This window comes from Poromitra crassiceps (genome assembly GCF_964638095.1).
Source record: "Poromitra crassiceps genome assembly, chromosome: 3".
Taxonomy (NCBI): domain Eukaryota; kingdom Metazoa; phylum Chordata; class Actinopteri; order Beryciformes; family Melamphaidae; genus Poromitra; species Poromitra crassiceps.
The window spans coordinates 55719909-55743223 of NC_139625.1; the positions used below are offsets into that span (position 1 = coordinate 55719909).

Consider the following 23315-nt stretch of genomic DNA (forward strand, 5'->3'; position numbering starts at 1 on the left):
AGCCAGAACAATCTACATGGCTCTGGGCTGCAGCATGAGCGCTTTCTCTTTGATCACAGGGCTTTTTCAGGCTGTCATTGGCACTCAATGAGCTAAATGGGTGACTATACTATAAATACTAAACGTGATTTAGCGGGTTCCTTTTATCAGTTTGACTTGAAACAATGTCACAGGCTGGGAAAGGGTCTGATCTAATGTAAACAAGCAAAACATGAAAGTACGTCCGAGTACGTCTTTGGCACAGAACGCCATTGTAAAAAGTACGTCCGAGTACGTCTTTGGCAGAGAATGAGTTAACTATCTTCCTCAGGCCAAAGCACAGGAAAGCACATCAACTATCTTCCTCAGGCCAACGCACAGGAAAGCACATCAACTATCTTCCTCAGGCCAAAGCACAGGAAAGCACATCAACTATCTTCCTCAGGCCAACGCACAGGAAAGCACATCAACTATCTTCCTCAGGCCAAAGGAGAGGAAAGTACATTAACTATCTTCCTCAGGCCAAAGCACAGGAAAGCACATCAACTATCTTCCTCAGGCCAAAGCACAGGAAATCACATCAACTATCTTCCTCAGGCCAAAGGACAGGAAAGTACATTAACTATCTTCCTCAGGCAAAAGCACAGGAAAGTACATCAACTATCTTCCTCAGGCCAACGCACAGGAAAGCACATCAACTATCTTCCTCAGGCCAAAGCACAGGAAAGCACATTAACTATCTTCCTCAGGCCAAAGCACAGGAAAGTACATTAACTATCTTCCTCAGGCAAAAGCACAGGAAAGTACATCAACTATCTTCCTCAGGCCAAAGCACAGGAAAGCACATCAACTATCTTCCTCAGGCCAAAGCACAGGAAAGTACATTAACTATCTTCCTCAGGCAAAAGCACAGGAAAGTACATCAACTATCTTCCTCAGGCCAAAGCACAGGAAAGTACATCAACTATCTTCCTCAGGCCAAAGCACAGGAAAGTACATTAACTATCTTCCTCAGGCCAAAGCACAGGAAAGTACATTAACTATCTTCCTCAGGCAAAAGCACAGGAAAGTACATCAACTATCTTCCTCAGGCCAAAGCACAGGAAAGTACATCAACTATCTTCCTCAGGCCAAAGCACAGGAAAGTACATTAACTATCTTCCTCAGGCCAAAGCACAGGAAAGTACATTAACTATCTTCCTCAGGCAAAAGCACAGGAAAGTACATCAACTATCTTCCTCAGGCCAAAGCACAGGAAAGTACATTAACTATCTTCCTCAGGCCAAAGCACAGGAAAGTACAGTAACTAGTAAAGCTTCACAGCTTTACTAGTTACACAGCAACTTCACAGGAGAAGCTGCATGCCAAGCCAGACTGCCGGCCACCTCTTTTTTCCTCTTTCAATGCAAAGACTGCAGCCCTCGTGTCTTCTCCGACCTTACACATCAACAAATCCTATGAAAATAACAAAACCAACAGTGCTCTATTCTCGTTGCTTTCTGACTTCCTAAATGCCGTTTTTAGCCGTCAACCCAGAAGTCTTCCAATTGTAAGCTAAAAACATTTAAATAGAGCTCATAAAGACATTTTCAATCAAAAACAAATTGCTAACTGTTACCACGAAAAGTCAGACTGTTGTACCCAGTGCAAGCTCACACTTCACAAGAGCTAGCTCAAAGTTCAGCTCACGCAGATTAAAATGAACTAGTTCACGTTCATAGCTCATATTTTGAACTTTGAGCTATAGCTCACAGTCCCAAAAAATTAGCAGCTCAGCTCATTTGAAGCTCACTTCTTGTTTATCCAGAGAAAAGGCACAGCACTGAAAACGTGGCAAAAGAAAATCATGGCTAATTTTCTTATTTTCATACAGAAGGATTTGTTGACGGTAAGCAATGCATTAAAAAAACACCTGGGCCCAGTTGCCCAAAACACCTTACGTTAAGATTTCCCTTAGAGTCAGAGTTAAGGTGTGCATAAAACAGAATCGGCTGCACAAAACACCCTTAAATCTTGTGCTTGTTTTCCTTAACATGTTTAACCTTATGGAGAAGATTTAAGGGTGTTTTGTGCAGCCAATTCTATTTTATGGACACCTCTGAGGGGAATCTTAACCTAAGGTGCTTTGTGCAACTGGGCCCTGGCCTTAATCCTTTAAAGATTGCTTTCCAAAATATGACGAATACATTCCCACATGTCGACATCCAACGTTTGCTTAAAGGCAAAAGAACACCAAAAGACCTGAAAGTATGAGCGCTTTTCTCTATCTTGCTGACTGATTCTTTTTTAGAGAGCGAGTGGGACACAAGATGAAGATTCCCCTTCCATTTCTTTGCAGACGGCTTGAAATGAGGAGACATCTGTTCAAATAGCTTGTCAGTAAATCATCTGTTTTTTCTTGACGAAGCAGCTCACGCAAATGTTGTGAATTAGGGCTATACAAACAAACTTGAGTTGACTTGACAATCACCTGGACAAGATACTGGGTCTTTATAATGACCGGCTACAACATTATTTTGTGCCTATCAGTTGATTCAGTTATCACATAAAATTCATGAAGTCTGCTCTAGTCTAGTGTTCATTTGTTTCCAGGCAGGCCCTATGTTGTTGACTAGATTTGATTCTGGTGGATATTTGTTATAATGCATACTGACAGTGGCTGGGTAATAAGAGCATTCCCTCTATCTGAACATTATTACTGACATCAACAAAAACTGTGGACTCCAAGTGGGTCTACAACAACATAAAAGCTATATTTATGTCCAGACCTGAACCACATTTCCCATACTTTTCCACACATTGATTTGTTCAACTTCCAATTCAAGACCTGGAAATTATCAAATAAATGTTTTATACTTTTCCAGACCTGCGTAAACTGACAGCATCTCTCTGGATTGTGTGTGTCCGTGTGTGCATATGTGTGTTTGTGTTGCAAAATGGGTCTTGTGAGTCACCATAATTCCAGGAACTAGGGTTTCGGCCCCGAAGGGGGCAAGGTAATGTAAGGTCTATGACATCACTGATGACATCATCATGGATGACATCATCACTGAACCCTCAGCCAGGAAGGATGGCATCACTGATGACATCACATTATTAGGTAATTAGGGCAATAGAGAATCGCAGGAAGAGGTCCGGAATAGGGGTGGGCGATATATTTAAGCAATATAGCATGAGAGCAAGTGTGTTGTGGCGAATATATCCCGCTGATAAGCTGTTATCCCACGAGGCCGCAGGCCTCGTGGGATAACAGCTTGATTGGATCGTTCTGGAGACTGAAGTTGACATTGGCCAATCCTGGCGCTTGCTGAGAAGCTGAGAGCTTTCTGGAAAGCCGACAGGCAGCTCGAGCGCAGCGCTGCATTCTCAGCGCTTGCTGAGAAGCTGAGTGCTTTCTGCAAAGCCCGACACCAACTAACGTTACGGGGTTAGATGCGGGGTTAAATGCGGGGTTAACAGCCTTTTTTTTTTGCAAAGAAGACATTAGCCCGCATTTATTCTTGTACAAAACATAATTTTCTGTGAAGTATTAGTAAAGTTATAAGCGAAGATCGATTCACAAGGATCTGACAGCTGTCTCCGCCATTTGTTTTTTTTGAGGTAACCAAAGGCTTTTAGTAAGAGAGTTGCCATGGCAACCAATAACCCATATAACCCATGGCCATGGGTTATTGGAGTGGGTTATTGGATTTATACAATGGCTGTGAACCAATCAGATTGCTTGATTTGAGAGAGCCGTTTTATAAATATATATATTCAAGTTTATTCATTTAGGAAAAACCCCTTGAGATGAATCATCTCGTTTTCGAGGGGGTCCTACCAAGCAAAGACAAGGAAGTTACAATTTAAATCAGAAGAGACATGACAAACAACAAGACAAACAAGACAAAAGAGACAAGAACACAACTACGGCAATTAACACCCAAGTATCAGTTAGATGATATCGCAAGATAAATAAAATAAATATAAACCAAAATAATAATCAGTAATACGTATCGTATTTTCAGTGAACTGTAGAGAACATGTATAATAGCAGATATATATATATATACATATATATACATATACATAAAGTTATTATATAAATATACATATTCCAGCACATACATATACATCACATGCATATATACATACACACATAACTGCTCATTTATACATTCACATTTATGCACCACACAATGGTCATATACTACGCAATATATATAAATATATATGTATATATAAAGACAGTTAGTATATATCAACGGAAACAGGAGCACGCCGATTCAAGACAAGAAGACAGACTTTTTTTTAAATATGTGAAAAGATGTAATGGTTCGTATGTCTGGGGATAATTTATTCCAGTCTGAGGGGGCTTTGAACCTAAATGCTCTCTTTCCAGATGTTTTCCTAACTGCAGGAATGAAAAAATAGTAATGTGAAGAGTGTCTTAACTGATATGTTGATGAGTGGGGAACTAATAACTGCTGTAAATAAAGAGGATAGTTAAAATGTATACATTTAAAAATAAGTTGCAACCAGTGAGTGTGTCTTCTTGTACTGAGTGGCGGCCATTTGAGTGAGTTATACATTGTACAGTGATGAGTGGTAAAAGAACATCCGAGTACAAATCTACAGAGGTTATTGTATGCTGTGTTCAGAGGTTGAAGATCGGTTTTAGATGCGTTTTGATAGACAACATCCGCATAATCAAAGAAAGGTAAGATATGACGATATTAACGATGATTAGAATGTCTCCACGATCTGCCTTTCCAGACAGATCGTTAGAATCGCGCTACATGCAGTGCACATTCTATCAGTTGCATTTCTATGCGTGAAAGACGCTTCCAAAGTTTTCCTCCCCCCCTTTTCACGTCGCAAAGTGCGAGCATGGAGGGCGACAACACGGAGGGGGAGTTGGTTTGAACAGCGTTACAATGAACAGCGATGAAAATGACATGAACACAAATGAAACCTCTTTACAACACATACACACACGCACACTAAACAAACATGCGGGCAGAGAGACAGACAGGCAAATAGAGTGGAACTCATGGCGCAAAGTGTCTGAATCTTATGGCTGCTTTTCCTTTGTGATAGTTTTGAGTTTAATTTGCTTCAGTCGGACTTTGGCAGTTATTTTAAATGCGAGGACGCATTGCTCCTAATCTGCCCTCATCCTACCTCGTATTCCCAGGTGATCGCATTTCTGCTCCTTTTCAACCCCGCCTCTCTCTCACTGCTTACGCCTCAACGCTGTGTGTGTGTGCGTGTGTGTGCCGAGCCACATCTCTCTGTCCCACTCCCCACGCTCTCTCTCTCTCTCTCTCTCCCCATATCTGTCGGTCTCCCTCTCGATATATAGAAAGATAGATAGATAGATAGATAGATGATAGATATATGATAGATAGATAGATAGATAGATAGATAGATAGATAGATAGATAGATAGATAGATAGAGTGAGTGAGGGTGTGCATGCTTGTGAACATTGTTATTTCTTAGCACATGAATTATTGTAAACTAGAGAGCAGTGGTTATATATTCTCTATCGCATTCTAATATTGGTTTTTGGCCCAAAGATCAGTGTACTCCTGGTCTGCACTCTGCACTGGTTTCCATCTGCCAACCTTGCTCAAGTGACCTTATCAATAGCCTGGTCCCATTCCTAGCTGCCTCCCTTCAACAACTGGGCGCTGGTCTTCATCGGCCTATGCGTCCTACATCTGTCCAGAGCAAGCTGCTATATTATCAGCCCAAAGATCGCTCCTTCCATGATTGGCAGGAAGCATTAATGAACTCCGTTGGTGGTGGTCTTCTCTCCCATTCCCCGTGCGGCGCCCATGCGCGGGCAATTTGCATTTAACCCCATAAGCATCCTTGCCATTGCTGAACCTCAGTCAGCCCACGTCCTGACAATTTACACAACCCATTATCACTGCAGTTTGCTTAAACCTCAGTAAGCCCATGTCCTGACAAGTCAGCCCATGTCCTGACAATTTGCACAACCCGTTATCCCAGCATTTGCATCAACCTCCGTCAGCCCACGTCCAGACAATTGCATACACCCGGCGAGCTCCATGACCCCCTTTGGTTATATGTATTATCCCGGTTTAACTTCCATTTCTTTTGGGGGATTATCTATCCCATACGGCACTGACATCATATCATGGAGTAATATGCCACGCTCAAACTGTTTATTGGTTCAATAAAGTTTATCACTCACATCTGTGCCGGCATCCTCAGCTGCTGTTCATCATCACTGGAGCAGTTGTTTCGCCCCACCCCCCTCCCCTGATCACCACCAATATCATGGCTCCTGTAGAAATCCCTATGGGGGGATTATCTATCCCATACGGCACTGACACCATCGCTCTCTCATATCAAGAGGAGCGTCATACACCACACTTAAACTGTTTATTGGTTCAATAAGGTTTATTAATCTTCCTATGAGTCTTTCATGATTGAAATAATGTAAGTCATTCAATTCTGTTTACTGATTGTGCATAGCTAGATTAGCTAGACACATTTTTCTGTAAAGTCCTCTGAGACATGCTTGTGAATTAGGACTACTACAGCTGTACAGTATAATAAACCTGACTTGACTCTTGTATTTAGACAGAAGTTGACGTCCAATGATGTCAAATATTCCCCATAAAAATCAACTAATCATAATTGTTGTGCATTCAACATAATTACCACTACTTCAAAATAAATTAAAGGGCCATGAAATAAATATTTTTTGTGATTTTGCTTCTCAAAATGGGGATGAGTGATCCACTTCCCCCTGAAATATCTCATTCCTCTGTGGAACAGCCTTGTTCCAAAGTACAAACATTGGCATTAAAATAGCTTTGATAATACTGTATTCCATGGTTGTTTCCAACTCTGCAGTTCTTTTGTAAGAGTATTTATTCATGGATGTTTTTAAATGGTGGATATCTCATTTTGGAGCAATCGTGTGTGTTTTTAATGTAATATTCATGTGATTCAACATATCAGTAGTTAATTTTAATTGTTATTGAACTAAAACCTCCTCTCATTTACAAACCGGCCTGTTTTTGAAGTACACTAATGAAGCCTGGCTGAAAATGTGTCATCTGTCATACAAATGAATTTGGCGTTGCAATAGTCTTTTGAGAGTGCAGTCCCTCTAGACAATGCACCAATTAACTTTAGCACAGTGGGCGTCCTACAAATTGAATGGCTCTCAGAACTTACAGTTTAGAATACAGAGAACAAAAAAAGGAGGCGGCAAAAGGGGAGGGGGGAGCAAACAAAACTGTACACCGATTATAATTACGGTAAGCATGATTATACATAATTGAATGATAGATAGATAGATAGATAGATAGATACGGTAGATAGATAGATAGATAGATAGATAGATAGATAGATAGATAGATAGATAGATAGATAGATAGTTTTTCTAAGTGCCCCGATCAGTTTAGCAGTGTTACTGCCCATGTTTATCTGAAACTAGACATTTAATTTTAGATAATGTCAGTGGCTTAACTGGTTCAATTCATTTGGGGATGCAAAACGGCACAAAGGAAAGCAACTCATTTCTCAAACTTACATTTCAGTGTTTCTCCAGCATAGGGGATATGAAGCTTGAAGCGGTCACAGCAGGGCCCAGGGGTCAGAGATGTACATCTGAAAGTGGGAGTGATCGAGATCAAAACAGGGAGGGGTTGGGGAGTCAATCTCCATCTGGCAATTTATCACCTCACTTACTGGCAAACATTGAATTTGACTTAATGTGACCTGCATTGTGTTGTTCCCCGTAGCTGGGAATTGAACCAGAAACCTCCGGCATGGGAGATGGACTCTCTAGCAAGGAGGCTAAAGCCCATGAGCTCTAGCATCTTTCGCTTGACTTGCTAGAGCATCTCTTGAGGTAACGCAGAGTGAGGCTTACTACTCGTTCACCACTGTTACACTCACTCCCATCCGGGTCACGGCTCCAATGTAACCCGCAGTAAGCAGTCCCCCCTGCAGCTGGGGATCAAACCTCCGGCATGGGAGGTGAACGCTCTAGCAAGGAAGGTCAAAGCCCATGAGCTCTAGCAACTGCCGCTAGAGCGTCTCTTGAGGTCTCGGAAAGTGACGTTTACTTAACCACAGGCCACCGTTACATTAAGACATTAATCTCCAGGTTGTTCAGGTCCCTTTGGTATATTCCACTAATCCAGACTAATTAACACTTTGGTATATTCTACTAATCCAGAGTAATTAACACTTATGTCAATAACATTAACGGTCATTAACTTTTCCTCAACCAACAGTGTAGGTCTAAAAGGACAAATAAATGACAGGCAAATCAGCTGTAAAAGTTAACATCTGACTGCTAGATTTCAGCATGGTGTTTGATTCTCTCTGCCACAAAGACATAAAGACAGAGTGGCTTGTATTGATGCCAACAGTGACCATGTGTTCCACTTCTGAGTCGTCCTCATCTCAGCAAGCCGCCACATCCCAAAGTGCCTGGAGAAGTTCTTGACACTGAGACCCAACTGATATCTGGCTATCGTGCACCGTCTAATGTTCAATTTACATCATATGGGAATAAATGTGTGAACAGCCTGATGGCTAAAAAAGCACCAACTTCAAAGTATGCATGCGTCTGAACCTGTCAAATACCACGATTGATCCCCCCCCATAGATTTAGGTTGTTCTTGGTTACTCACAGCTTTTTCAAAGGCAGCACACATGCACTTAGTGAGTTATATGTCTAGTGAGTGGATGTTTTACAGTGAGCCATCCACTGCAATATCAAACATAAACAAACAAGGTTTGTGTAGGTCAACGCCCTCTCCCCTCTCTCTGGCACTGTGTGCGATGATGTCGATTACCAAATATGTCGGCGACGATTTTAGTCATCGACGTCATCGCGACTAGTCGACTAATCGTGGCAGCCCTAGGGGGAAAACGTCAATATCTCCACGACATTGCCTTCCACACCTGTGGCAGCCAGGCTCTCCAGCACTCGCTCTTCACTCTTATTTGACTTTATTTATGGTAAGCTTTTTCATTCATTCATTTCATCATACCAGCGCTTTTTACCTCTGCTAAATTGACTACTTTGGCCCAATAAATCAATCGCTTGCGCTTGGTGCCAGACGGTAGCCTGGTAAACCAGCCCGTCACGTGAACTCACATTTAATTTGGTTCTGCATGACGGTCTGGCCCCAACTCTTCACCCAGTCTTTAGCAGGGGCAGGCGTAGTTGCCTTGACAGACAACTCCTTCAGCCAATCAGCGTCGGATCCAGTCAAACCCAAATCCACTCGGGAGAATGGCAAAAACATATATTCAGCCGAGAAACTCTGCGGTTGCGGCGATACTCCTGTACTTGTTTAATTGTTGTTATTGAAACTATTTCTGCAATAACTGCACTTTATGGCTGTTTAAACTAGACAAACGCTGACATTACTCCTCCAGACGATCAGGCAAGGAGGCGGCCATTATTGTTTTGTTAGTGCAGTGCTAGTGGCGTTCCTGATTGGCCAACTTGCGCTGTCAATCACAGCACAGCCGCTCATTGGCTCTCCTGCTTCTGCTAAACCCCCCCACTGGCTTTGGGGCCAGACCGTCACGCAGAACCAAATTAAATGTGAGTTCACGTGACGGGCTGGTTTACCAGGCTAGCCTGACGGCATTCCCTTCCTAAAACACGTTTGGTCGCCTATGGACAACCATTTGTACTTTAGTTGCCACTGATGGGCTACTGTGCGCATGACTGACCCCTTGCATTAGCGCTGATTCCATTCGAATTACTCATCTGCGTCTCCGCTCGTTTGCATGTCGTGGTTAGGTGTAGCGGAGTGTGGCGGAGATCTGCACTCCACCGAGTGCACTTTTTTAGTTTTGTTATTCCTTACATTTGACTTGAGACACTTCCTTGTTGGTGAAATAAAGAATTCATGAGAAATCATGATTCATCTTAAACCTTGAGGTGCCAAGTTACCACCTGAAAGCTGATGTGAAGAATGTTCTCACGTAGGAAGCTCACATCTACAATTTTTTCCGTATGATGTGAATGCAGCATGACTGCTAAGGAAGAACGATGGAAAGCAACCCTAAAGCATCCTGTGTTTCTTAGGGAAGCTAGCTGGTGCCAAACTACAACTCACCCTGTTTTGAGGTCTGTGACACGGAGACAGTTGGTCGAGTCAAGTCCCACGCGACCATTCCGCACCACGCTGCACAGCAAGGGCCGCAACTCCGGCGAGATGCGGTGCAGTGCAACCTCAGGGGACATGTTGTTCATTTTCCACACTCAGGAGTCTGGACACACAAGCACAACAACACAATAGGAATGATGGACATGAAGCTAAACCTAGAGCAGTCTGAGACAGTGTGGGCCTCACCCCCGACAAAGCTTGGAAAAACGCACACCCCTCGCTCAATTCCTGGATGCATATGGGATGATGGGATCATGATTATATTATTTGTTTGATCCCATAGACACTCAACAATTGAGCCAAGATGGCCTAATATTGCTGTTTCACATACTTCAGACTACACCAAGTACATAAAAAATGTCTGTCTGAAGGAATTTATTAGTTTCTTTCTGACTCTGGGAAAGTGGGGAAAACAGTAAATTCCCCAAAACTACCTACAATTAAATTAAATTAAATTAAAAACTTTATTCGGGACACCTCAGGGGGGTCCATAGTACAACAAACATCACACAGAACATATAAATAAAGATACAGAGAGAGAGACTACAAGAAAAACACAGGTATTACAGGTATTGCACGAAGGTCATTTTACATACAGGCTAGAGCGCCAGTGGTTCCACAGTCTGGATGTGGTCTACAGACTACAGTATCTATACTATCTCTTTAACCCAATCACACACATTTAGGATATTCTATGTTATCTCCTTTTGAACTAATGTAATAACTAATGTGTGTTTTTTTACTTCCATTCACTGAGCCTCCCCTGAAAACCCCTTGGAATCCCCCTAAGGAGGACCGTCTCCCACTTTGAAAACCCCTGACCAGACCTACATTAATGGGCTGGGCGATATAGAGACCAAAGACCATCTCTCTGTATTTTTAGGCTGAATGGTGATGCACATAATATATCTTTGTATTTTGTACTTAGTGGGCTAAATGTTCAGTTGTAACTTGGTGCTTTCACAAAATTTTACACAAGCAAAAATCCAGTTGAAAAATCCTGATCTGTTTTGATTGTCTCAAGGCCATATGTTGAGTTGGCTTTTTGATAAGGAGATTTTTGTTTTAGCAAGATGTAGCCTATAGAAAATGCCTGGTGAGTAAGGCAGAGACCATTGTATCCAGTATAAATACATCTATGTTATGGAAAGTGAATATTGATGAAATGATCTTCTCTTGGATTCGGTACAAATGTATAATGATTTGTCATGTGGCCACTGACTATTGTTAAATAGTGTCTTGTAAGCCCATATGTGCTGCATACCTTAAACAGGTGCATGGCACTTAAATAAATATATCAATCTTTCAATCAATCATACACAATGAGATTTTTTTTTATAAATAATTGTCAGTAATGTAGCTATATGACTACGGTAAGTTGATAAAGATAAAATATAACAGTCTGGTAAATTCCGAAAATTACATTTACTTCAATGCAGCCTTTAAAACTAGGAAAGACACTTCTAAGCCATATCACAAAATCTAAGACGATATATAGTCTTATAACACAATATCGATATATATATATATTTCCCAGTCCTACTTAGCAGTCGAGGAATGTAAACTGGTGAAGTTAGACGATGTAAGTTTGTAACGTTATTGACATTTTCATTTTTGTCTGTCCCATACTGTCCATACACACGCTGCTGTCTACGTTGGCCACACTGCATGGGAAGCGCACGGTGCATGTACAGATCGATTCTGATCAGACTCTTCTACCTGGTTACATTCAGCAGAAGAGAAGAAATTAGCTTCTCTATGATCTGTCATAGTTTGTACGCTAGCTGCTGCTGTCATGATGTCAATGCAAGGTTGCTAACGTTAGCCATAGTGGGCATTCCGCTAGCTAGCACGTTGAATTATTACCATTGAACTTTCGGCTCAGTTAAGAATTATAATGTACTTGATATTTAAGCATACAAACGGCCGTTAGTCTACCTGAAAGAGCTGAAAATCAGATAATATCAGCGTTAACTCCAACGTTTACTTCATGCTTTCAAAACTTCCGGTGCTTGTAGTTTGGGTCCTTGTGACGGACCGCACTATAGATAGCCGTTTGTAATTATGCCTGTTGATATAATGACTAATTTTGTCTCAAGAGAGTCAGATTTACCCGTGACATATTGTCGATGAAACGTAATTTATTGCAATTACTTGCATTTAAAAAATATACTAAATAAACGTGTATGCATATATTTAATAGCAGCAACGAAGCCTGGCAGTATGCGGTCAAGACAGCTGTCATTAGCGTTAGCATATGCACTTTGACCAGTTGCTTTGACTTGACCACTCTGCAACAGCACATTCAAAAGGACAGGTAAATGTGTATTGTCGCATTTCAAAACATAACGTTAACTGTGTCACTAAAGTTTTTGCTCAACTATCAATATTATTTCCTCGTTTACGTTCGAGCTATTCTTTAAGTTAGCTGGGCTTTGTTGTGTCTTGACATTTGCAGCTTCATATAGATGCATTTAACGTTAACTTTACTACCCTAACGTTCAGTATCTGCTTTCAATTGAATTGAAACACCTATAACGCTAGTACAACACTGCCAAACTGATCAGGTTGTTTTGCAGCAGAATACATACAACACACCACACAGACGGGGGAAAGCAATGCAAAAGAGTTCATATTGCCATCCAGATTTCTGTAAAAGTACTTGTGTTGGTCGTGGCAGTAAGAGACCTAACATAAAAATACAAATGTAAATGAGGATCAAGACAAATGGGGTCAGTGTCTGTACAAAGTCCAGTACTGGTCCAAAAACAGTATTACTGGCCTGATTCAAAATTAGGGAATTCCAGCTTCATGGGTCTGATTCAAAACTACATTCAATATTGTCTGTAGAAACAACATTTTACATGAAACAATCAATACATATCTCTATTATAACCTTTGCCCCACCCCCCAAAAAGCCAAACATGTATATAATTTATAGCATAGCTGTTATAAATGATATAGTGTCTAAATACCCATTAAGTTAGTTGGTTATACCAGTTTTCATGTTAGTTTGACATTCAGCTCAATACATTTTCTTTTGAGCATTTTCAAAATGGTTAGCAAAGGACTTGGGAGGGAGGGAGAGCTTATTTTAAAGTATTTGCATGTAAATGGTAAATGGTCTGCATTTATATAGCGCTTTTATCCAAAGCGCTTTACAATGAGTAGATAGTCTACATTCACCCATTCATACACCAATGGCGGCAGGCTGCCACACAGGGTGCCTACACACCATCGGGAGCAATTTGGGGTTAAGTGTCTTGCCCAAGGACACAACGACAGCAGCTGGGAGGGAGGAGGATTCGAACCGCCAACCCTTGCGTCATTGGCCGACCCGCTCTACCTCCTGAGCTAAAGCCGTCATGTGTGTGTGGGGGGGCCGATGGTAGCAGATTAATTGATGGTGATTATAGTTATTTTCTGAATGTCTGAAAAGCATTTTTAAACATTAATGGTCGTATTATTATAATTATTATCCAGTTAACTCTTGACCACCAAACAGACAGAAGCAAATATATATACGGTAACACCATTAGGCTATGTAAAAAAAGTTTTCAAGTTATTCCCTTTGAGTTTACTTACTGCTTAGTCTAAATTGTTAAGCCAATTATCTGCAACCTTGAGTAACGTTTAGGCTAAATTGTTTGAATTTATGGGAATATGTATTGTCACCTGTTTAGCCCCAGGCTTAGTGTAGCCTTATGCCTACTGTGAAACACCTTGCTCATTATGCCTCATCCACGAATGCAACTGCAGGTTGGTCAATGTGGAGATTGGAATAACAAGGAAGGGAGAGTTTTCAGAGGGATCCCTGCTGTTTGTAGTGGTCGGACATGGCAGATCTTATTTTAATCTACTGCAGTGGGAAGCGGGGAGGGTTCCAGTTTAGCTGTTGGCTCCTGGAGAGGGAAGACAGTACGCTGCGAGATGTGGGAGAGAATTGAGCCAGCCTACAGCCAGCGGCCAAGCTTTCCAAGTCCTCCACTGCCTAGTAGGACGGAAGAGATTTGAAGAGATTAACACACTCGTGTTAGCCCTGATACAAGCAGAGGATTGAATTAATTAAAAGATTTGGCCGGGCTTCTACACCAAGACAATTTCCGTGTATGTGCAAACATACTATGGCCGAATAAAAGAATTGTGATTCTGGTTCTGTGTTGTGTTCACGTGGTGCAGCATCGAAATAATCACCCCTGTTTAGATTGGAGCCCGTCCAACTGAGCTTTACGATGAATGCTCTATTTTTACCTTGTGGCTTGTTTCAGCCATGGTAATGTAAAGAGCTCAATAATATCAAGTGATGTTTGTTTGGAAGCTGTTGGGGAAACTAGTGTGCATATTTTGCCTGATATACCTGCAAGGAGTCAGTTTTGCTTCAGTATACTATTCAAAAGGCCTCTGTCCTCATTTTTGAAGAATAGGTTTCAGTAGAACACACACTGATGCTAAGTGGACCCCCCATACATAATAATAATAAATATAGCCGCAAGCAGCAGTAGCAGGGGTTCCTTGGCCAAAAGTGGCATTGATCAATTTGTTCCTTTAAATAAATAAATATACTTAATAAATATAAATATATAGTTTCTGGAGTTATGGCTGTTATTGTGTTAGGCCACTTCACTGACCTAAATAATATGGACCAACTGAGCGAGATGGATTCACCCAGGTCAACTATTGACCTCCAGGTGCATATGAGCAAAATCACACACGCCCCGCTGAAAAAGTATGAGAATGAAAAAAATATTTCTAGGGCATCTAGTAACCACCAACATCTGTCAATATCAGGTCTCTGCGATGTACCACCTCACGTGAATTTGCGTCGCCGCAGAAAAACGGGAATACGGTAATACAGTGGAATCTGCTTATACATGTAGTGATCAACCGCTTATACTGATCAAAAAGCTTTGTCCTGAATCATTCCTATACACATGCTGTTTAAATAATTTGCTTATGGTGATCAATACTCCGCTTATAGTGATGAGAACAATGAAAAAAATGTTTAAAACTACAGTAATTGTATTATTTGTTTAGTTACAAACTGACAAAAATGAGCCAATGAGATACAGCAACGCAGTGCAGTGCGCTGTTTTCATGCCATTCGGCATAGCGCCACCTACTGGCAACAAAAAAGTTGGTTTATCTTGAGAACTGTTCGTCCGATCGACTTCAAATTTGTCGAGTGCGCTGATGGGAACCCGAGCCAGTGCAGTGCAGAATCTTGTGCAATTCGGACATGCGCATAGTCATAGTGCCACCTACTGGCAACACAAAAAGCGGTTTATCTTGAGAACTGTTCATCCGATTGACTTCAAACTTGGGGAGTGTGCTGCTGGGAACTCGGCATAGTGCAGTGCTGAATTGCTTGCAATTTTACATAGCGCCACCTACTGGCAACACCAAAAGCAGTTTATCTCGAGAAACACTGCGATTTACTTCAAACTTGCGGAGTGCGCTTGCTGGAGTGCGGTGCCGCATTTCATGCAATTTGGACTTATGCATAGTCATAGTGCCACCTACTGGCAACAAAAAGTGGTTTATCTCGAGAACCATTCGTCCGATCGACTTCAAACTTGGCAGGTGCGTTGCTGGGAACCCGAGAAATTCCAGGGGATAAACTTTGTGCACCAGACAACAGCTTCAAACAAATCAAGGTCTGGAAAATGTATGTCATTTTTAATTGAAAATGTGTAGGAAACCTGAATATTACAAATAACACAAATGTGTGTCTTGATCAGATTATGACTGAGGAGGCTTTCGATGTGCTGGTGGTGGGCTCCTGCATGACTGACTTGGTGAGGTGAGTAACGCCAGCTCTGACTTCTCTAGTCTAAATAACCACGAGTGAATGAAACACACTTTTGCCACTAGTAATGCGGTTTCTGATATGATTTCCTCCTTACTGAGGGGGAAGTCCCTCCAATCTCTCTTGTTGTATTTCATGATAAGGCCCGCTTTACAATCTATCAGCTAAATTTGGGTGCAGGAAACTCCTCTACTTCCTCAGGTAGACCCAACCGGAAGCAACACATTGGGCAACTTTTCACTACCATATGGACCTGTATTTACAGCGTTCTTGACCTTTCTTTTTAACAAAATGCAGTTAAACCACAATTGTTTATTGTCTCAAACACGTTCCCCTTTATTATTATTAACCACCACCACCGTTTTCCTTCATGGATTTTATTTTTACATGCGAGCTCGTGGAAATATCAGCGTGTTTCCATCACGGCTTGAAATGGACAGCACAGTCCCATATGCCCGAGAATAGCGGAAGTAGTCTAAACTTAGATAATGCCACTACTGCTTATCCTAAAAGCCCAAAATGTTATGACTCCTCTCTCCAAGGTGCATCGCTGGGTCCGGTCCAGCAGTGTTTTGGTCAACCACCTTTTGAGAGCAAGAGGGATCAATATTTCTCCAATGTAGGTCCAGCCCTTTTGCTAAATGGATCCATCAAGGGAGCAAAACGTTCTTCCATCTTTCCACTTTATTTTAACTTATTTGCCAGCAGTTCTCAGTGAAGCACAAGTTGCTTTTACTGTCACAATAATACAACTCCTGCAGGTCATTGATTGATCTCATCGCTGATATAGATAATGCAGATCTACGTTATCACCGTGTGTTAAACTGAGCTTAGATCAGCCGCTGTAATTACTGTTTATTAAAATGTCAGTGTTGCATCATCCCAATATGTGGTGAGATCTGTGGAGCCAAATATGATCCTTTCCCACGAATAGTTAGTCATCAACTCCCGCACAATGACTGAGTTGAGAACAATTTGCCACCCTCATTTACCATAACCTTTGTTATGACACAATCTTTCAGACACATGGACTCACTAAATACACCGTCGGCACCTTTATGGAGTGGACTCTGTGGAGCCTGCTGTCAGCTTGAGAGCAAGCGCCATACAATGACAGAGTTTTTTAATATAGCCTATTGTGATTTGATGTGAAAGGCAGGAAGAATAGCTGTCAGCTAGGTGCCAGCAGATGGAGATCCCAATAAACAACCAAAATATCTGATGCTGCAAGAAAAGTTTCCAAGCATTTTTTGCAAGTGAAATTCAAACTGTCACATTTTTCCCATCGTTCAAATTGCTCCACAAGTCCCCACTTATCAAAAACATATGGGTGCTCTTACCGAGGCTTTTTGGCAAGTATTTATTTTGTTGCTCATTAGCAATTCAGTCAGTGACTTTGTGCTTTGAAGGGCAGAAGTTGCCAATTAAGACCATAATATGCTAGCGGGAAATGGCCTGTTTTGGGATTGTGTGTGCGTGCCTGTGTGTATGTATGTGTGGGTGCATGTGCATGTGCATGTGTGCGGGTGCGTGTGTGTGTGTGTGTGTGTGTGTGTGTGTGTGTGTGTGTGTGTGTGTGTGTGTCTGTGTGTATGTATGTGTGGGTGCATGTGCGTGTGTGTGTCTGGGGTTGGGGCTTTTTGGATGGAGTGGAGGGGGGCAGGGATGCATTTCTGACCCTTCAAAGTGATATGCATGGCTCTGAAGTCAGAAATCCAGTTGTCTTGAAGTCTCAATGTTTGGGTGACACTCTCCTTCTCTCTGTTATACAAACACACAGGTATAATGCATTGGTCAGGCTATAGTTGATGCACGTTAGGCTACAGACAGAGCATTGTTTACGCTCCTATTTGACATCAGAATGTCTGCTAGTAAAAGGCTTATGTTGAATTGCCTCTTATCTGCACAAGGGAAAGCGCTTTGCCTCTCCACAGCCTAGCAGGCCTTTAACCCATGATTGCCAAAGCCAGACAGTGCCCCCTACTGGCACAGCTTCCCCGAGTCACTGGCTGTGGAGCAATTTGCACCTGCTCAGCCAAGCCTGACTTTTCCCAAACTATGGAGAGGATCCAAAATGGGCCAGGATTGTTTCTGTCACCACACGGTAGCAGTAACTTACTAGAATGAGTCGCAGAGTCCCAGTGCAAGACTCAAATCTCACTGATTTGAGTCTCGTCTGAGGATGACAAGGCCCATTAACCTCCAACCCCCCCCCCCCATGTCATTGCTCAATGTGTAATCTTGGTTACGATTAGTAGTTAAGACTTGTAATGCATGTAGGCTCTGAAGTCATTATTCCATGTAGGGATCTGTATGTGAATGCAAGACATGTGTATATGGTTCTGAGAGATTCTGTGATCAACTATTCATATAGAGTCAACCATATCAAAGAGTGCACATATTTATAATTGCTTGTCCCTAGACATAGGCCAGAGTGTAGACTTGTGACCACTGAGTGAATGATAGCAATCAGCGTGGCTCCACAGAAGTGGTCTGACCACACAGACATGAATGCCAACATCCCTGTTCCTACATTCCTAATTGGCAAATGGTCTTTCCGTGACCATGTAAGGCATTTCCTTCTTTGCTCAACCTCCTTGTTAAGCCCCATCACATTGGACTGAGTTATTAGAGCTTTGAGCAAAGGGTGCTTTTGGGGGCAAGGGAAACAAATACACAAGATGAGCTCTAAACATTTCCTTTGGTAGCTGCAAATGATGAGGCGAGAGCTTGACAAGCTTCTCTGACTCACAGCACGAGTTGAAGGTTATCTAACTCAAATCCAAATGACTTCTGTATGTGTTTAATGTACTCTTGTTGTCACTCCTGGGCTAAGCAGTAATTTAGTACATTTTTGAATTCAGTGTAATACTGTTAGTGGGGCGAAACATGGGCCGCCGCACTCTGTATCTCATTTAGCAAGTGAGACCATATCTCCAGCTGTAAAGACAAATCAAGCTCATGTAGTTCAGACATGAACTACTTGAAATACATTTAAATTTGTTTTTGTCCAGGTCTGCTTCCCCTGTTGCTCGCTGACAGCTGAGGAAAGGTTTTAATAGAACCGGAGGAGAGGGAAATGAGAGCCAGCCTCAAAGCAAACACTCCACGTCACCGAACACCTGCTTTTGGCCTTTTGGTTCCGTGGGAGAGCGCGCACCCAGGTCGCACTTTAGCGCATAACTGTCCTGTTTGTTTGCTGCTCAAAACAGACAACAATGGCCAAGTGTCTCTCTCTCGCTCTCTCTCTCTCTCTCTCTGAGCATGAGGAGGCGTGGGTGGGTTTGCTCAAGAATTTGGAAATCTGTTTAATCTTACCTGTCAAGTCATCTGGTCTTAAGTGGCTGTTAGCCAAAATGTGGAGCTGGATTCCACCACAGGTGGGAGGGGAAGAGCCAAACGGTGGTAACACAGGTTCGGGAAGCTTTACTGAAAAAGGCCACACTCAGTAAAGACAGTGTACTTGATGTTTACATGCGTGTGTGTGTGTGTGTGTGTGTGTGTGTGTGTGCGTGTGTGTGTGTGTGTGTGTGTGAGTGTGTGTGTTTACATGTGCTCAACCTTTGTCCAATTTCCTTCTCACCAACTCACCGCATTCCAGCTGCCCTCCCCCCATTTCCTGTTGTAGCTGTGAGCATTTTAATGTTTTCACACGGCTGTGCGGAGAGAGAGAAAAAAGGCGTCTTTTATAACGACCACCACTGTTTGCCAGTTACTGGAAATCCTGAGATTGAGTGAACTTACTGTAATAACACACCTGCCACAAACACACTCACGCTCACGTAAGAGAGCAACAGCAGGGCGGAAAATAAGTTTATGACATTTTGCCATCCGCAAACCCCTCTGGCCCTGGGCAGCACTGGCCGGGGGCCAGACCACAGTGTCTTGACGTACAGTACGAAGCCGTCTGGAACGCTGCCGTGGCCTCTCTCCCCCGCATGTTACTCATCGCCCGCTCTGCCTCCGGGAGGGATCACAGCAAGGGCCGGCTCTTCGAGGGGAGGGCACCCACCTGTGGCATATCAGCCCCGAGGGGTGGGGTGGGAACTCTACCCAACCCTGATGAGTCAGGCATTACCGCTGCTGGTAGTGTCAAGTTGCGACAGCTCCAGGTCGCGCCGCTTGCATCATTAGTCGACTCAGAAACTCACAAACTGCAAAGCATCTAAACTACTTCCTAGAGTGACCCAATACTTTTTGACTTCATGCTCTGTCCATTTTCCACTGAAAAATAAATCGTAATCGGAGAGAGAAGAGAATTTGCCTCAAAGGGATACCTTAACGTTTTGACATTCCCTTCCGCTCTCTTGTTTCAATGAGGAATACTAACAATGCAAAATAATAATAATAATAATAATAATAATAATAATAATAAACAATAATAATATAGAAACATCAAAGGAAAATGTACAAACTTCCATCTGCAGTGTGACTTTTAAAATAAAAACTAGCACATTAAAGGTATACTATGCAACTGTTTCATAAAAAAAACATAAATATACAAAAGTTTCCCCCAAAACAATCACTTCTGGCCCATATAATAATGTGGCAGTATGTTTATGTTGCTGTGTTTTTTGTTTATGTGGTCGAGCGAGGCTGAGTTTATGTGGAGAGAGAGAGAGTGCCGGTAAACTGTTGAAATGCAGGGATTAAACGTTATTTTTAGGGGTGGGAATCACCAGATGCCCACGATACGATACTGAAACGATACTTGAGTCACGATACGATAGTATTGCGATACTGCGATATTTTCGATATTGCGATATATCGATATTGCGATATATTGAATATTGCGATATTTCGATATATTGCGATTTCTTACTTTTTCAACTGCAAATTATGTCCCCAAAGGAAAACTTTGTCAACATCTGGTTTATATAAGAACAATTTTTCAGTCTGTACATCCGACTTCAACCATTTTATTGCAGCAACATTGTCAAGTAGACAGACCAACAACTTTCATAAAGTCATGTCATAGTTGCATGCACCTGACAAACTGAACTGTTTGTTACAGTCTACTTACAGTCCACCTTAACTGGATGTGTGTGTGGACTACTGTACTTATGTAGTTTTTGCAACTTCACTTCACTTACACAAAACATCTTGTGCAGCCCATTCAGTAACTGGGGAATTTGTAAATTACTGTTATGACAAAACTGTTACTGTTAAAACAAAATGAAAATATGCTACCGTTTGTTTACTGCTGGCCTTGGAACTAAAGTTTATAGTAGCCCGGTGGCCTGGCATGGCCTGCAAAAAAAAAAAAAAAAAATTGCAATATCGATACAATATCGTCAGGCAAAATATCGCGATACTGTGGTGTATCGATTTTTTCCCCCACCCCTAGTTATTTTCTGGTAGTTTTACAGCAGTTATGTTATAAAAACACAAATAAACACACACATACTTCCGAACCATGAAAATATGAGGTCCACTCCAAACAGCTCAAAATCCAATCTGGGAAGGAGCTCTATTTCCTGGTTTTCATTCGCACTGACTCCGCTCTGCTGAGGCAACATCTTAGTGATGCTATTGGCTGGCTGTTGCACTCTCAGCGATGTTACTGGCTGGGCGTTATACAGCCCCACGTGGACCTCTACATAATGTATCTGCCCAAATACGTCCCGGCACAGCCAAACAAAATGTAAACCGCACAAAAATCTGGCAGGGGGCAGCGTCTGACCATCAACACACTGCCACAGTATTTAGTGGGTTAAAATTGATGTTTTTGAAGGGAAACTTTTCTATAAGGATAAAAACATTTTTTTATTTGTATGAAAAAGTTGCATAGTATACCTTTAAAATTCAAAATGCCAAGGTATCCCATTTAGGGGAGGAACCTTTTATTTTTTGTCACTCCCATGGGGTCATTGCCTTGCAGTGCTTGTTTTTGTGTTCAGCAGTGCCTGTTTTTCTCTCAGCCAGGCGCCAAGGCTTCCCAAGGCAGGGGAAACCATCCACGGTCACAAGTTCTTCACCGGCTTTGGAGGAAAAGGGGCTAACCAGTGCATACAGGCTGCAAGACTGGGGGCCAAGGCCACTATGGTCTGCAAGGTAGGACACTGGAAACACAAACGCAATACAATGCTGCTGTGCTGCCAACTAGTTACCAACTCCCACCATAAACCTTCTAGCTTCGTTCACACTCCAGTCAGTCACTTCAACACAGCACCATCTCTCCATCCCTCATTTTCTCTTGATCAATATCATACCACATGCATACGCCCACCCACGCTTGCCCGCCTTCAAACAAGCATATTCCCATACCACCCATACCATACAACCCCAAGTCTCCAATCAGTAGGCTCAGAGTGGCCTTTTAACCTGAGCACTAAAGCACCAGAGCCCCACCTCTGTCAGAACAAAGAGGCCAGATCGATAACAGCCCAGTGCGGGAGGAGCTTTCTGGGCATGGGGAGAACCCAAAAATAGACACCCAGGCTTGTCGAAAACATCCAAGACGGAAGGCCGCTCTTCAAAGAGAATGGGGCCAAGCAGCCAATACCAGCCCAACCCGACATCACAGGCAGTTAGAAGTGCCCGCATTTTGGCACGTTTTTTGGAAAGCGTGGGTTCGAAGTAGGTGCCTCGGGGCAAGGTGGGGACCCCTCCTGCAACCCCAAGTAGTTATAGATGTGGACATCCCTGTGCGGATGAAGGGAAGAGGGGAAGGGGGGGGAGAAAAACTAAAGAGGTGGACATGAGGAGGCGTCATGGCGGGGTTATCGTATCTTCAAGGCTTGGCGCAGCTGGTCGTGTGCGTGTGCGCGTGTGTTTGTTGAATTTGTGTGTTCGTTTTTGCACATTTTCGGCGGCGGCACAATGCCAGTATGCTGGCAGGGTACAAGAAATTCCAACCCAACTGAGGTTTGAGTAGAGCCTCTTCAAAAGTTGCCGCAAACCAAGTCTGACCCCGCTTGACCCTTTCTTTCTTCTAATCGTTTCTGCATTCCATCTTTTGTAGGTCGGTAAAGACTTCTTTGGAGACAGCTACATCCAGAATTTCAAGGACAACGGCGTTCATACAGGTAAGATAGATGCTTTTTTGTTGTGTTGATGTTTGTTTTCTTTTTATTATAGCATACCAAATTAGTGCCAATTCTACTTGGCGTCAATGATTGCTAAAACATTAAAGGATGGCTTTACCTGTAATCAACCCACTTTGTATCATAATAATAATCTTGGTAATATAAGCACATGGGCAGTGTTTACCTTCTCTCTCTGTTTTGCTCATGGAGAGCTCCCATTTCCTCCTCTGGCAAATCGCTCCGTTCTGACGCGTTTTACGTCACAATGTGTCACAACGGAGCTGCGGAAGTTCTGCTGGAGAGGCAGAATCAGCGGCTGTTATTGTTTATTTTAATTC

General features: G+C 42.5%; 2 protein-coding genes across 2 annotated transcripts in view; one reads left to right on the forward strand and one right to left on the reverse strand.

The window, feature by feature from the left end:
* babam2 (BRISC and BRCA1 A complex member 2) overlaps window positions 1-12161 on the reverse strand; it is a 154230-nt gene extending 142069 nt beyond the window's left edge. The window contains exons 1-3 of the mRNA XM_083633875.1: window positions 12082-12161; window positions 10093-10246; window positions 7536-7612 (exon numbers count right to left, since the gene is read on the reverse strand). Coding sequence (XP_083490001.1) covers window positions 7536-7612; window positions 10093-10229 — 214 coding nt within the window. The 5' untranslated portion in view covers window positions 10230-10246; window positions 12082-12161. The remainder of the gene's footprint in view (window positions 1-7535; window positions 7613-10092; window positions 10247-12081) is intronic.
* A 225-nt stretch (window positions 12162-12386) lies between these two features.
* Window positions 12387-23315, forward strand: part of rbks (ribokinase) — a 42266-nt gene continuing 31337 nt past the window's right edge. Inside the window, exons 1-4 of the mRNA XM_083633332.1 lie at window positions 12387-12460; window positions 15882-15943; window positions 21871-22003; window positions 22914-22977. Coding sequence (XP_083489458.1) covers window positions 15885-15943; window positions 21871-22003; window positions 22914-22977 — 256 coding nt within the window. The 5' untranslated portion in view covers window positions 12387-12460; window positions 15882-15884. The remainder of the gene's footprint in view (window positions 12461-15881; window positions 15944-21870; window positions 22004-22913; window positions 22978-23315) is intronic.